At 47.4% G+C, this 11,554-nt stretch overlaps 1 protein-coding gene across 1 annotated transcript in view; it reads right to left on the reverse strand.

Moving 5' to 3' along the window:
* Nucleotides 1-11,554, reverse strand: part of LOC105481272 (mucin 16, cell surface associated) — a 170,065-nt gene that overhangs the window by 37,965 nt on the left and 120,546 nt on the right. Inside the window, exons 73-90 of the mRNA XM_071086180.1 lie at nucleotides 11,246-11,370; nucleotides 10,949-11,016; nucleotides 10,162-10,334; nucleotides 9,797-9,832; nucleotides 9,472-9,537; nucleotides 8,189-8,313; nucleotides 7,916-7,983; nucleotides 7,123-7,295; nucleotides 6,775-6,810; nucleotides 6,445-6,510; nucleotides 4,712-4,836; nucleotides 4,417-4,484; nucleotides 3,661-3,833; nucleotides 3,294-3,329; nucleotides 1,668-1,792; nucleotides 1,374-1,441; nucleotides 576-748; nucleotides 207-242 (exon numbers count right to left, since the gene is read on the reverse strand). Coding sequence (XP_070942281.1) covers nucleotides 207-242; nucleotides 576-748; nucleotides 1,374-1,441; nucleotides 1,668-1,792; nucleotides 3,294-3,329; nucleotides 3,661-3,833; nucleotides 4,417-4,484; nucleotides 4,712-4,836; nucleotides 6,445-6,510; nucleotides 6,775-6,810; nucleotides 7,123-7,295; nucleotides 7,916-7,983; nucleotides 8,189-8,313; nucleotides 9,472-9,537; nucleotides 9,797-9,832; nucleotides 10,162-10,334; nucleotides 10,949-11,016; nucleotides 11,246-11,370 — 1,740 coding nt within the window. The remainder of the gene's footprint in view (nucleotides 1-206; nucleotides 243-575; nucleotides 749-1,373; nucleotides 1,442-1,667; nucleotides 1,793-3,293; nucleotides 3,330-3,660; nucleotides 3,834-4,416; nucleotides 4,485-4,711; nucleotides 4,837-6,444; nucleotides 6,511-6,774; nucleotides 6,811-7,122; nucleotides 7,296-7,915; nucleotides 7,984-8,188; nucleotides 8,314-9,471; nucleotides 9,538-9,796; nucleotides 9,833-10,161; nucleotides 10,335-10,948; nucleotides 11,017-11,245; nucleotides 11,371-11,554) is intronic.

The following is an 11,554-nucleotide window of genomic DNA, read 5'->3' on the forward strand; positions in this document are numbered from 1 at the left end:
CAGAAATGCCAGCAGATAGGAGTATTTCTGCATACAGGGCTTGAGATTAGTGTCTCTCTGGAGCTGGGCCAGAGGGAAAGGGAATCATTTATACCCTTTCAGATCCTTCCCTCATGAAGAAGATATAGGGGCATAGGAAAAGCAGGTCAGCTCCTGTCCTGCTTGGAGTAGGATTTGGGCCACTGGAATGTTAGTAGAATACTCACTGCTGGTGGTGGGCACAGAGCTCCGATGGGTGAAACCTGCATAAACAGGGAGGAAGGAGAGTGGGTAAGGGTTAAGGGAAATGTAGGGGACTAAAAGGGGTCAGTGCTACCATGGTGCAATTGAAGGAGTTTCAGGGAACATGGGCTTTGAGGATTCTCTATAAGCACCCTCAGATCAGGGAAGAAGGTCCTGAGGATGAAGGTCTCCAGTACAAGATGAAGAAGAAACCATGAAGTTCGGATTAGTCATCAAACACAGACAACATGGCCAAGACTTTAATGGCCAGGTAGGGAGTGTGACCTCAAGACAGAGAGTAGAGGCCTGCTCAACAAGGAAGAAGAAACTCCAACCACATCACAGTTGCTCACCATTGACAAAGAGGCTGTCGTTGTCCAGGGTATAGGGGCCCAGCTCAGTGATGCTGTGGGTCAGCTGGCTCAGCTCCCAATACAACTGCTCTCTGTCCAGCCTAGGGCTTTTGGGGTCAGGGTGGTGGGTGCAGATGGCGTCTACTCCAGTGGCTGCCCCATCCTTCTCAGGCCTGGAGAGGGCGGGTGAGGGGAATAATAATAAAGTTTTGTCTAGGGAGGAGTCCCAAGATTGCTGAGTGAAGGACAGGAAGGGGCCACAGGAAATGAGAAGCCTGGTACACAGATGAGAAGCCACACTTAGATTCTCTGAGTGCACTGACTACTGTCCAGCTTGGGACAGTGAGCATACTTGTGGATACAAGAATTTTTCTAACATTGCCGTGTGGCTCTTGCATTCTCATGGCATGGGGACAGGACAGCTTAGACTTGAGACAGGTGAAGAGCTGGAATTGAGAATTAAACAAGTGAATGAGGCATGTTTGTCTTGAGAGAAATCCTAGTTAGAGAATTTAACACCTAAAGGCAGAGGAGGTGGGGAAAAAAGAGGGAATTCAGAGGGATGGCCAGGGTGAAAGTCCAATCTTTCTGATGGACCCTGTGGAAATTTTCAGTTGATTTGGGTGGGATGGCAGGGGGCAGTGGTAATATTGGGAGACACATTAGTCTTGGAGCCACTGTTCCTTGAGTTCCATCTTTGATGAGAATAACCACAGAGAGGGCAGGCAAAAAGAAGTGCAAACTCATGGAGACTGGAAACAATTGGGGCAACAAAGGTTGGCAATTCTAAGGTCTCACCTGAGCAAGGTCAGTCTGCAGCCAGAGTACAGAGGGCCAACACTGGTGCTCTTGAACAGGGGCCTGAGCTGTGGGGGAGGGAGAGGGAGGTGAGTAGGATGGCTGAGGGGGTAGGGGCAGGGGACTAGTAATTGGGGCTGGCACCAGTAGGTGGGCCTGGCATCAGTGGATGGGGGCTCATGTCTCTGGGTGTGAGGGGAGGTGGGGGAGATCTTCTTCTGTGCCCTGCCATGAGTGAGAGAGGTGGGGCTAGACAAGGTGAACTGGGCAGAGTGAGATGCTTGGGGCTCTTACCAGGCCCTGAAGGACCCTCTCCGTGGTGTTGAACTTCCTGGAGCCAGGGTGCTGCATGTTCTCCTCATACCGCAGGTTGGTGATGGTGAAGTTGAGAGTGAACGGCACCAGGAGAGGGCTGGCAGCTGCCATGGAGGTGGGAAAGAAATGACATGTTCAAGAGTAGAGAATTTTATACATTTCCAAAAGGCCTGCTTCTAAACATATGCAACGGGATTTAAAGAGAGAATAAAATAAAAAGTTTCCATGCGTCCCTTGACTATAACGATAGAAGTTTCTAACCAAGCCTACTAAATAATAGTAGTAGCTAGCATACCTCTTGGTGCATATTCAGAGTTCTATAATACTAAATATTATCTGTTACTTTTATTATCAGCATTGTCATCATCAATGTCACCAACACTGTGACCCTCACTATTATTATTGTCATCACCACCAGCATCAGCACCACTCACATCAGCACCAAAATCATGACCAAAACTGTGGTGATGGTCATGGGGATGCTAGAATCATCCCCACTACCATCATCATCATCATCACCACCACCACCACAATCATCATCATTTGCATCATCATCACCAGCACCATGATTACCAATGCCATTATCATATCATCATTACTCTCATCACCACCACCACCACCATCACAACCATCATCATTATAATCATCATTATCTTCATTGTAACCATCACAATCACTATTGTCAATCACTACCACAACCACCATCATCCTTACCACCATCATTCTTCCCGTAATCACCCCTACAACTATCCTCCTCATCATCACATGATTACCATCATAACCACCACCACCATCATCATCATTATTATCATTGTCAACATCATCATTAATATTGTCAATCACTACCAAAACCACCACCATCACCAACACCACTATCATCCTTCCCGTAATCACCACCACCATTGTCATCATCACAGCATCACCATTATAACCCCTGCCACCAACATCATCATCACCACCACCATCTTCATAATTATCATCCTTATCGCCATCATTATCACTAGCATCACCATTTTTATTGTCGTCATCTCCAGTAACCTCAGCACCAACAATCTCCATCACCCTCACAATAAAATAAGCTTCCTTGCAGCAGAGATTTTTAACTCTTTTGTGTCCCCTTCCTTATCCCTAGAACCCTGCAGAAACTAGGCACTCAAGTTTGTTAGATGACTCCTCATCCATAGATTCGCTAGGATATTTTATTTAAGCGAAAATGGCAGAGATGTTGACAGTCATCAGGCATACTCTAACAGAGATGCAATTGATTTGTATTTATCCGAGGGACCAGGTTTAGAAGCTGGAGTCCCAGATGTTCCCAGGTCCACTGTGGAGGTCCCAGGAGCTGAGGAGAAGGCCTCTTTAGTGAAAGTGTCAAACCCTCTCATGGCAGAAATGCCAGCAGGTAGGAGTATTCATGGACCTTGCTGCATGTGGGGCTTGAGCTGGGTCTCTCTCTGAAGAGACTTGGGCCAGAAGGGAAAGGGAATAACTTGTGCTGTCCCAGCTCCTTTGCTCATAGAGGACATAGGGGCATGTGAGGAGGGTTCAGTTCTTGCTCTGCATGGTGTAGGATCAGGCGCACTGGAACATCAGTGGAATACTCACTGCTGGTGGTGGGTACAGAGCTCCATTGTGTGAAACCTGCATAGAGACGGAGGGAGGAGGGTAGGTAAGGGTTAAAGGAGTGGTGGGGCACTATATAGGGGTGAGGGTACCCTGTTGCAATGGAAGGAATTTCCCAGAACACGAGCCATTGAAGATTCTCTATCAGCACCCTCAGATCCAGAAAGCAGATCCCCAGGAAGAACTCAGTCCAAGGTGAAATAGAAACCATGAAGTTCCAACCTTAGCTGTCACATACAGACAACATGGCCGAGCATTCAATAGCCAGGCAGGGAGTGTGACCTCAAGGCAGAGAGTAGAGGCTTCCCAGCAAGGAGGAAGAGACTCCAACCACATCACAGCTACTCACCATTGACATAGAGACTGTCCCTGTCCAGGGTGTAGGGGCCCAGCTCAGTGATGCCATGGGTCAGCTGGCTCAGTTCCCAGTATAGCTGCTCTCTGTCCAGTCCAGGGCTTTTGGGGTCAGGGCGGTAGGTGCAGATGGCATCCACTTTGGTGGCTGCCCCATCCTTCTTGGGCCTGGGGAGGGCAAGATTGGGGGAAGACAATACATGGATTGCCTAGGGAGGGGTCCTGAGATCCCATGGGGCAGGACAGGATGGGGCCAGAGGAAATGAGAAGACTGGTAGAGAAGTGAGAAGCCACACTTCCATTCTCTGAGTACACTGACTCTCAGCGACTATAAGCAGAATCATGGATGCAAGGATTTTTATAAAATTGCAAAGTGGAAACTTTTTAATAAAATTGCAAGAGGAGAACTCATACTTGAGACAGGTAAAGAGTTGGGATGAAAGCAAGTGGACAAGGCATGTTTTTCTTGGGAGAAATCCTGGGAACAGCATTTAACAGAATTTAACCACTTGTGGAAAGGCAGGTAGGGCAAAGGAGGGAATTCAGAGGGATGACCAAGGTAGAAGCCCAGTCGTGCTGATGGGCTCTGCATCTCTCAGTTGAGGTGGGAGGTGGTAGGATCAGGAAGCACATTGGTCTTGGAGCCACTGCCTGCTGGATTCCACCTGTGCTGTGGACATCTCCAGGGAGTGCAGAAAGGAAGCAGGTCAGACTTCTCAGATCAGTCAGACTGGCTGTTCTCAGTTCTCACCTGAGTAAGGTCAGTCTGCAGCCAGAGTACAGAGGGCCAACACTGGTGTTCTTGAACAAAGGCCTGAGCTGTGGAGGAGGGAGAAAGAGGTGAATGGGAGGACTGAAGTCATAGGGATGTGGTAGAAGGGAGGTGGGCAGGGCGGGCAACAGTTGGTGGGGCTGGCATCAGTGGTTGGGGCATGCATATCTGGGGGCAAGATGAGGTAGGTGAGCTCTTCCATGCTCTGCAACAGGTGAGGTGGGCAGGACTGAACATGGTGAGTGGGGTAGAATGAGGTGTGTGGGGCTCTTACCAGACCCTGAAGGACTCTCTCTGTGGTGTTAAACTTTCCAGAGCCAGGGTGATGCATGCTCTCCTCATACCACAGGTTAGTGATGGTGAAGTTAAGTGTGAATAGCACCAGGAGAGGGCTGGCGGCTATAGTGAAGATGGGAAATAAAGTGTTTAAAAGTAGACTAACATGTAAGAATTTGTGATAGAGGCTGGGCGCGGTGGCTCACGCCTGTAATCCCAGCACTTTGGGAGGCCGAGGTGGGTGGATCATGAGGTCAGGAGATTGAGACCATCCCAGTTAACAGAGTGAAATCCTGTCTCTACTAAAAATACAAAAAAATTGCCGGGCATGGTGGCGGGCTCCTGTAGTCCCAGCTATTCGGGAAACTGAGGCAGGAGAATGGCATGAATCCAGGAGGCGGAGCTTGCAGTGAGCCAAGATCGTGCCACTGGACCAGATCTAGCCTGGGTGATGGAGACTCCGTTTCAAAAAAAAAAAAAAAAAAGAATTTGTGATAGAATTGTTTCTAAACATATGCAACATGATTTAAAGTGACAAAATAAAAGGTTTTCAGGCCTCTCTTGACTATAATGATAGATAGTTTTCATAGAGCATACTAAATAATAGTAGTTAGATGCTGAGCATAGCTCTTGGTGCATATTCAGTATTCCATACTACTAGACATTATCTAATACTTTGTCAACATCACGATCATCAGCAACATCAGCAACACTGTGACCATCACTATCATTATTGTCATCACCACCAGCATCAGCACAAAACCATGACCATCACAATTCCTATCATCCCCACCCATTGCCATCATCACACCACCAGCACCCCAACCATCATCATCCATATAATCACCACTAGCACATGGTCACTAACACCATTATCATATCATTCTTACCGTCATAACCACCATCACCACCACCACCACCATCATCATCATTATCACCATCATCACCACTATCATTATCCTTTTTGTCAACATCACGATCACATTGTCAATTACCTTCAAAACCATCACATCACCACCACCACTGTCATCCTTCCCATAATCATCACCACCACTATCGTCATCATCACCGTCAAAACCACTACCACCACCATCATCATCACCATCATCATCAGCAATGCCATCATTGTTGTCATCATGTCCACCACCATCATCACCACCACCCCTATCATTATCATCATCATCATCACAATAATATAACCTTCCTGAGGACAGAGATTTGTATTTCTTTGGTGTTCCCTGCCTTATCCCTAGGGCCCTGAAGCAGCCAGACTCTCAATAAAATTTGTTGGTTGACTTCTCATCACTACATTCACTAGGACTTTTCATCTTTATTTGAGTGAAAATGGCGGAGTTGTAGGCCAGGTGCGGTGGCTCACGCCTGTCATCCCAGCACTTTGGGGGACCAAGGCAGACAGATCACGAGGTCAGGAGTTCAAGATAAGCTTGACCAACATGGTGAAGCCCCATCTCTAATAAAAATATAAAAATTAGCTGGGCTAATTTGGTGGCATGCACCTGTAATCCCAGCTATCCAGGAGGCAGAGGCAGGAGAATTGCTTGAACCCAGGAGGCCGAGGTTGCAGTGGGCCAAGATCACGCCATTGCATTCCAGCCTGGGCGACAGAGTAAGACTCCATCTCAAAAAAGGAAAGAAAAAGAAAAGAAAATAGCAGAGATGTTGACACTCCTCAGGCATGCTGTAATAGAGATGGCACTGAATGGTACTCACTCGCGGGTCCAGACAGGGAGGCTGGAGTTCTCGAGGTTCCCAGGTACATTGTGGAGGTATCAGGAGCTGAGGAGAAGGTTTGCTGTATTAGTGAAAGCAGCAAACCCTCTCACGGCAGAAACACCAGCAGGTAGGAGTATTTATGGCCCCTGCTGCATGTGGGGCTTGAGCAGGATCTCCATCTGGAGATGGGCCAGAGGGAAAGGGGAATAACTTGTGCTCTCTCAGTTCCTTCCCTCATGAAGAGGATATAGGGGCATAGAAGGAGTGGAAAGCTCCTGCCCTTTATGGTGTAGGATCAGGAGCACTGGAACATCAGTTAATACTCACTTCTGGTGGTCATCATGGAGCTCTGATGGGTGAAACCTGCATTGAGATGGAGGGAGGAGAGTGGGTAAGTGTTAACGGAGTGGTGGGGTACCCTGGTGCAACAGAAGGAATTTCCCAGAACATGGGACATTGAAGATTCTCTATCAGCACCCTCAGATTTAGAAAGCAGATCCTGAGGGTAAACTCAGTCCCAGATGAAGAAGAAACCACGAGGTTTTGACCTTGGCCACCACATACAGACAACATGGCTGAGCCTTCAATAGCCAGACAGGGAGTGTGACCTCAGGCCAGAGAATAGAGGCTGCCCAGCAAGGCAGAAGAGACTCCAGCCACATCAAAGTTGCCCACCATTGACATAGAGACTGTGTCTGTCCAGGGTGTAGGGGCCCAGCTCAGTGATGCCATGGGTCAGCTGGCTCAGCTTCCAGTACAGCCGCTCTCTGTCCAGTCCAGGGCTTTGGGGGTCAGGACGGTGGGTGCAGACAGCATCCACTCTGGTGGCTGCCCCATCCTTCTCAGGCCTGGGGAGGGCAGATGAAGCAAATAACAATTTAAAACTTGCCTCAGGGGGAGTTCTGAGATTTCCTGAGGCCAGACAGGAAGGGACCAGAGGAAATGAGAAGCCTGGGAAAGAGGTCATAAGTCACATTTAGATTCTCTGAGTGTCCCAGCTGCCAGCCAGCCCAGGACTGTGAACAGAGTCATAGATGCAAGAACTTTTTATAAAATTGCAAGGTGAAGCCTGCATTCTCATGGCGTGGAGACAAGAGTACTCAGACATGAGACAGATGAAGAGCTGGAATTGGGGATGAAAGCAAGTGGATGAGACATGTTTGTCTTACGAGAAATCCTGGGGACAGAATTTAACAACTGGAGGAAAGGGAGGTGGGTGGAAAGGAGGGAATTCAGAGGGATGACCAAGGTAGAAGCCCAATTCTCCTGATGGACTCTGCAGAATCTCTCTGTTGATTGGGGCGGTGCCGATGGTATCGAGAGACAGATTAGTTTTGAAGCCACTGCTTCCTGAATTCCATCTTTTGTGAGGACATTCACAGGGATGGCAGGAAAAAAAAAAACCAATCCAAACTCTTTGAGTCTAGGAACAATTGGGGCAGCTAGGCTAGCTCTTCTAAAGTCTCACCTGAGCAAGGTCAGTCTGCAACCAGGGTACAGAGCGCCAACACTGGTGTTCTTGAACAAGGGCCTAAGCTGTGGAAGAGGGAGAGGGAGGTGACTAGGAGGGCTGGGGACATAGTGGTGGGGCACAAGTGTGGCGGACGCAGCTGGCACCAGTGGGCAGGGCTTGTGTCTATGGGGTAGGTGGATGAGATTTTCTTCCATGGCCCTGGCATGGGTAATGTTGTTGGGACCAGGTAAGGTGAGTGGGGCAGAGTAAGGTGGGCAGATGTCTCACCAGACCCTGAAGGACCCTCTCCGTGGTGCTGAACTTCCTGGAGCCAGGGCGACCCATGTCCTCCTCGTACCGCAGGTTATTGATGGTAAAATTGAGGGTGAATGGCAGCAGGAGAGGGCCAGTGCCTGTAGTAAAAGGTGGGAAACAAACACTATTGCGTTTGTATTTTTAATCAGTTGCATATAGTTAAAATAAGTCTATTGAAAACTCCTCAAGGTTCTCGACTTTTGCAATAGACTTGAAGAGTGCAATAAATTTATTTTTAATCATATGCAACAGAATTTAAAATGAATGAAAAATAAAAGGTTGCTGTGCCCTTCTTGATATAAATTATTTTTTTAAAAAACATATTAAATAATACTTGTTAGATTCTGAGCTCAGCTTTTGGTGCATATTCAGTGCTGAAAAATATCAGATATTACCTGTTACCTTTGTCATCACCATTATCATCATCATAATCATGATCATCATCATCATTATTGTCAGCATCAGCACCACCACTATCACCACCATGACAATCCCCATCAATGCTATCACAAACATCATTATCACCATTGTCATCTCATCATTACCATCATAATCACCATCACTGTCATCATCTAAATAATCATCATCATCACGATCATTGTCATCATAATCACCATCGTCATCATTATTGTCATCCTCAGTAACACCACCATCACCAACGTCATAATCTACATCAACAACACCACAAACATCACCATCATCATCACCATAATCACATCATCATTACCATCATAACCAGCAACATTACTGTCATCATCCAAACAGCCATCATCATCTTTACCATCATCATCACCATTGTTATCATCATCACCACTCCAACATCATCCCCACAGTCAATACAACTGTCATCATCATCATTGTTATTATAATTATTGCCAACATCCCCATAATTATTGTCAATTGTAATCCCCACCACCACCACCACCATCATTCTTCCCATGATTACCCCCACCATAATCATCATTATCCTTACCATCATCACCACCACCACCACCACCACCACCACTGCAGTCATCATCACCGCCACCCCCATCAACATCATCACAATAATATAAGCTCATTGAGGGCAGTGTTTTTTCTTTTTTTGTTCCCTGATGTATATCCAGGTCCTGATACACAGGCAGTGCTCAATGAACTTAGTTGGTTGACCTATGGTTACTAGATTTACTATGAATTCCCATCTTTAGTTGAGTGAATAATGACAGAGATGTTTACACTCATCAACCATGCTCTAAATATCATTGACTGGTATTTACCTGTGGGGCCAGGGAGGGATGATGGAGTCTCAGAGGTTTCCAGCTGTACTGTGAAAGTCCCAGGAGCTGAGGAGAAGCCCTCATCAGTGAAAGGAGCAAGTGCTCTCATGGAAGTAATGCCAGCAGGAGGGACTATTCATGGGGATTTTTGCCTGTAGGGCTTCAGCTGGGATTCTGGTTAGCTGGGGCAGTGGGGATGGGGAATAATTTTTGCCCTCTATGTTCCTTTCCATATGGAAAGAACGTAAGGGCTTATGAATAGGGGTCAGCTCCTGCTAAGTTTGGTGTAGGATTGGGGCCACTGGAACATCAGTAGAATACTCACTGCTGGTGGCAGGCACAGAGCTCCGCTGGGTGAAACCTGCATAGAGAGGGAGGGAGGAATGTGAATAAGAGTCAAGTGGGAGGTAGGGAATCAAACAAAAGTCAGGACTACCCTGATGGAATTAAAGGAGTTTCATGGAACAGGGACATTTGGAGATTCTCTGTCAGAATCTGAGTATCAGGGAAGAAGGTACTAAGGATGAAATCAGTTCAAGATAAAGAAGAAATCATGAAATTGTGACATCAATCACCACATACAGACATGTCCTAGCCTTCAGTGTCCAGGCAGGGCATGTGACCTCAAGTCAGAGAGTAGAGGCTGCCCAGCTAGGAGAAAGAGACTCTAACCACATAACAGCTGCTTACCATTGACATAGAGACTATCCCTGTCCAGGGTGTAGGGGCCCAGCTCAGTGATGCTGTGGGTCAGCTGGCTCAGCTCCCAGTATAGCCGCTCTCTGTCTAGCCCAGGGATTTTGGGGTCAGGGCGGTGGGTACAGATGGCGTCCACTCTGGTGGCTGCTCCATCCTTCTCAGGCCTAGGGAGAGGTGGTGAGGGGAATGGCAATAAATGAATTGCCTAAGGAGAGATCCTGAGATGGCAGAGTGAAGGACAAAAAGGACAGAGGAAGTAAAAAGTCTATTACAGAGGTGGGAAGCATTACTTAGATTCTCTGAGTGCACTGGCCGGCCTGGGACTGTGAGCATAGTTGTGGATATAATAGTTTTCCCAAAATGGCAGGGCGGATCCTGCATTCTTAAAGCCTGGAAACAGGAGAGCTCAGATTTGAGACAGGTGAAGAGCTGGAATTGGGGATGAAAGCAAGTGGTTGAGGCATGTTTGTCTTGAGAGAAATCCTGGTTACAGAATTTAACACCTAAAGTCAATGCAGGTGGGGGGAAAACAGGGAATTCAGAGGGATGGCCAGGGTAGAAGTCCAGACCTGTTGATGGACTCTGGAATTTCTCAGTCTGTTTGGAAGTGGGGGCGGGGGCACTGCTAATAGCAGGAGACAGGTTAGTCCTGGAGCTACTGTTTCCTGAATTCCATCTTTGATAAGAATAATCACAAAGAGGACAGGAAAAAAGAAGTCCAAACTCATTGAGACTAGGAACAATTGGGGCAGCCAGGCAGGAAATTCTAAGGTCTCACCTGAGCAAGGTCAGTCTGCAGCCAGAATACAGAGGGCCAACACCCGTGCTCTTGAACAAGTGCTTGAGCTGTGGAGGAGGGAGAGAGAGGTCAGTGGCAGGGCTGAGGAGGCAGGGGCAGGGCAGAAGTGAGGTGGGTGGGGCTGGCTCTAGTTGGTAGAGCTGACATCAGTAGGTTGGATGGGGCTTTTATCTCTTGGGGTGAGGGGAGGTGGGTGAGATCTTCTGTGGCCATATAGATACATAGGTGGGACTAGGTAAGATGGGTAGGGCAGAGTGAGATAGGTGGGGCTCTCACCAGACCCTGCAGAACCCTCTCCGTGGTGTTGAACTTCCTGGAGCCAGGGTGACCCATGTTCTCCTCATACTGTAGGTTAGTGATGGTGAAGTTGAGTGTGAATGGCACCAGGAGAGGGCTGGTGGCTATAGTGAAGGTGAGAAATAAACACTATGTTTGAAAGTAGAGAACATTTAAGAGTTTGCAATAGACTTATTTCTAAATATATGCAACAGGATTTAAAATGAGTAATAAAACATAATGTTTTCATGCCTCCTTTGACTATTATGATAGATGTTTTTGATAGAGCACATTAAATAACTGTAGTGA

The sequence above is a fragment of the Macaca nemestrina genome, chromosome 20 (genome assembly GCF_043159975.1).
Source record: "Macaca nemestrina isolate mMacNem1 chromosome 20, mMacNem.hap1, whole genome shotgun sequence".
Taxonomy (NCBI): domain Eukaryota; kingdom Metazoa; phylum Chordata; class Mammalia; order Primates; family Cercopithecidae; genus Macaca; species Macaca nemestrina.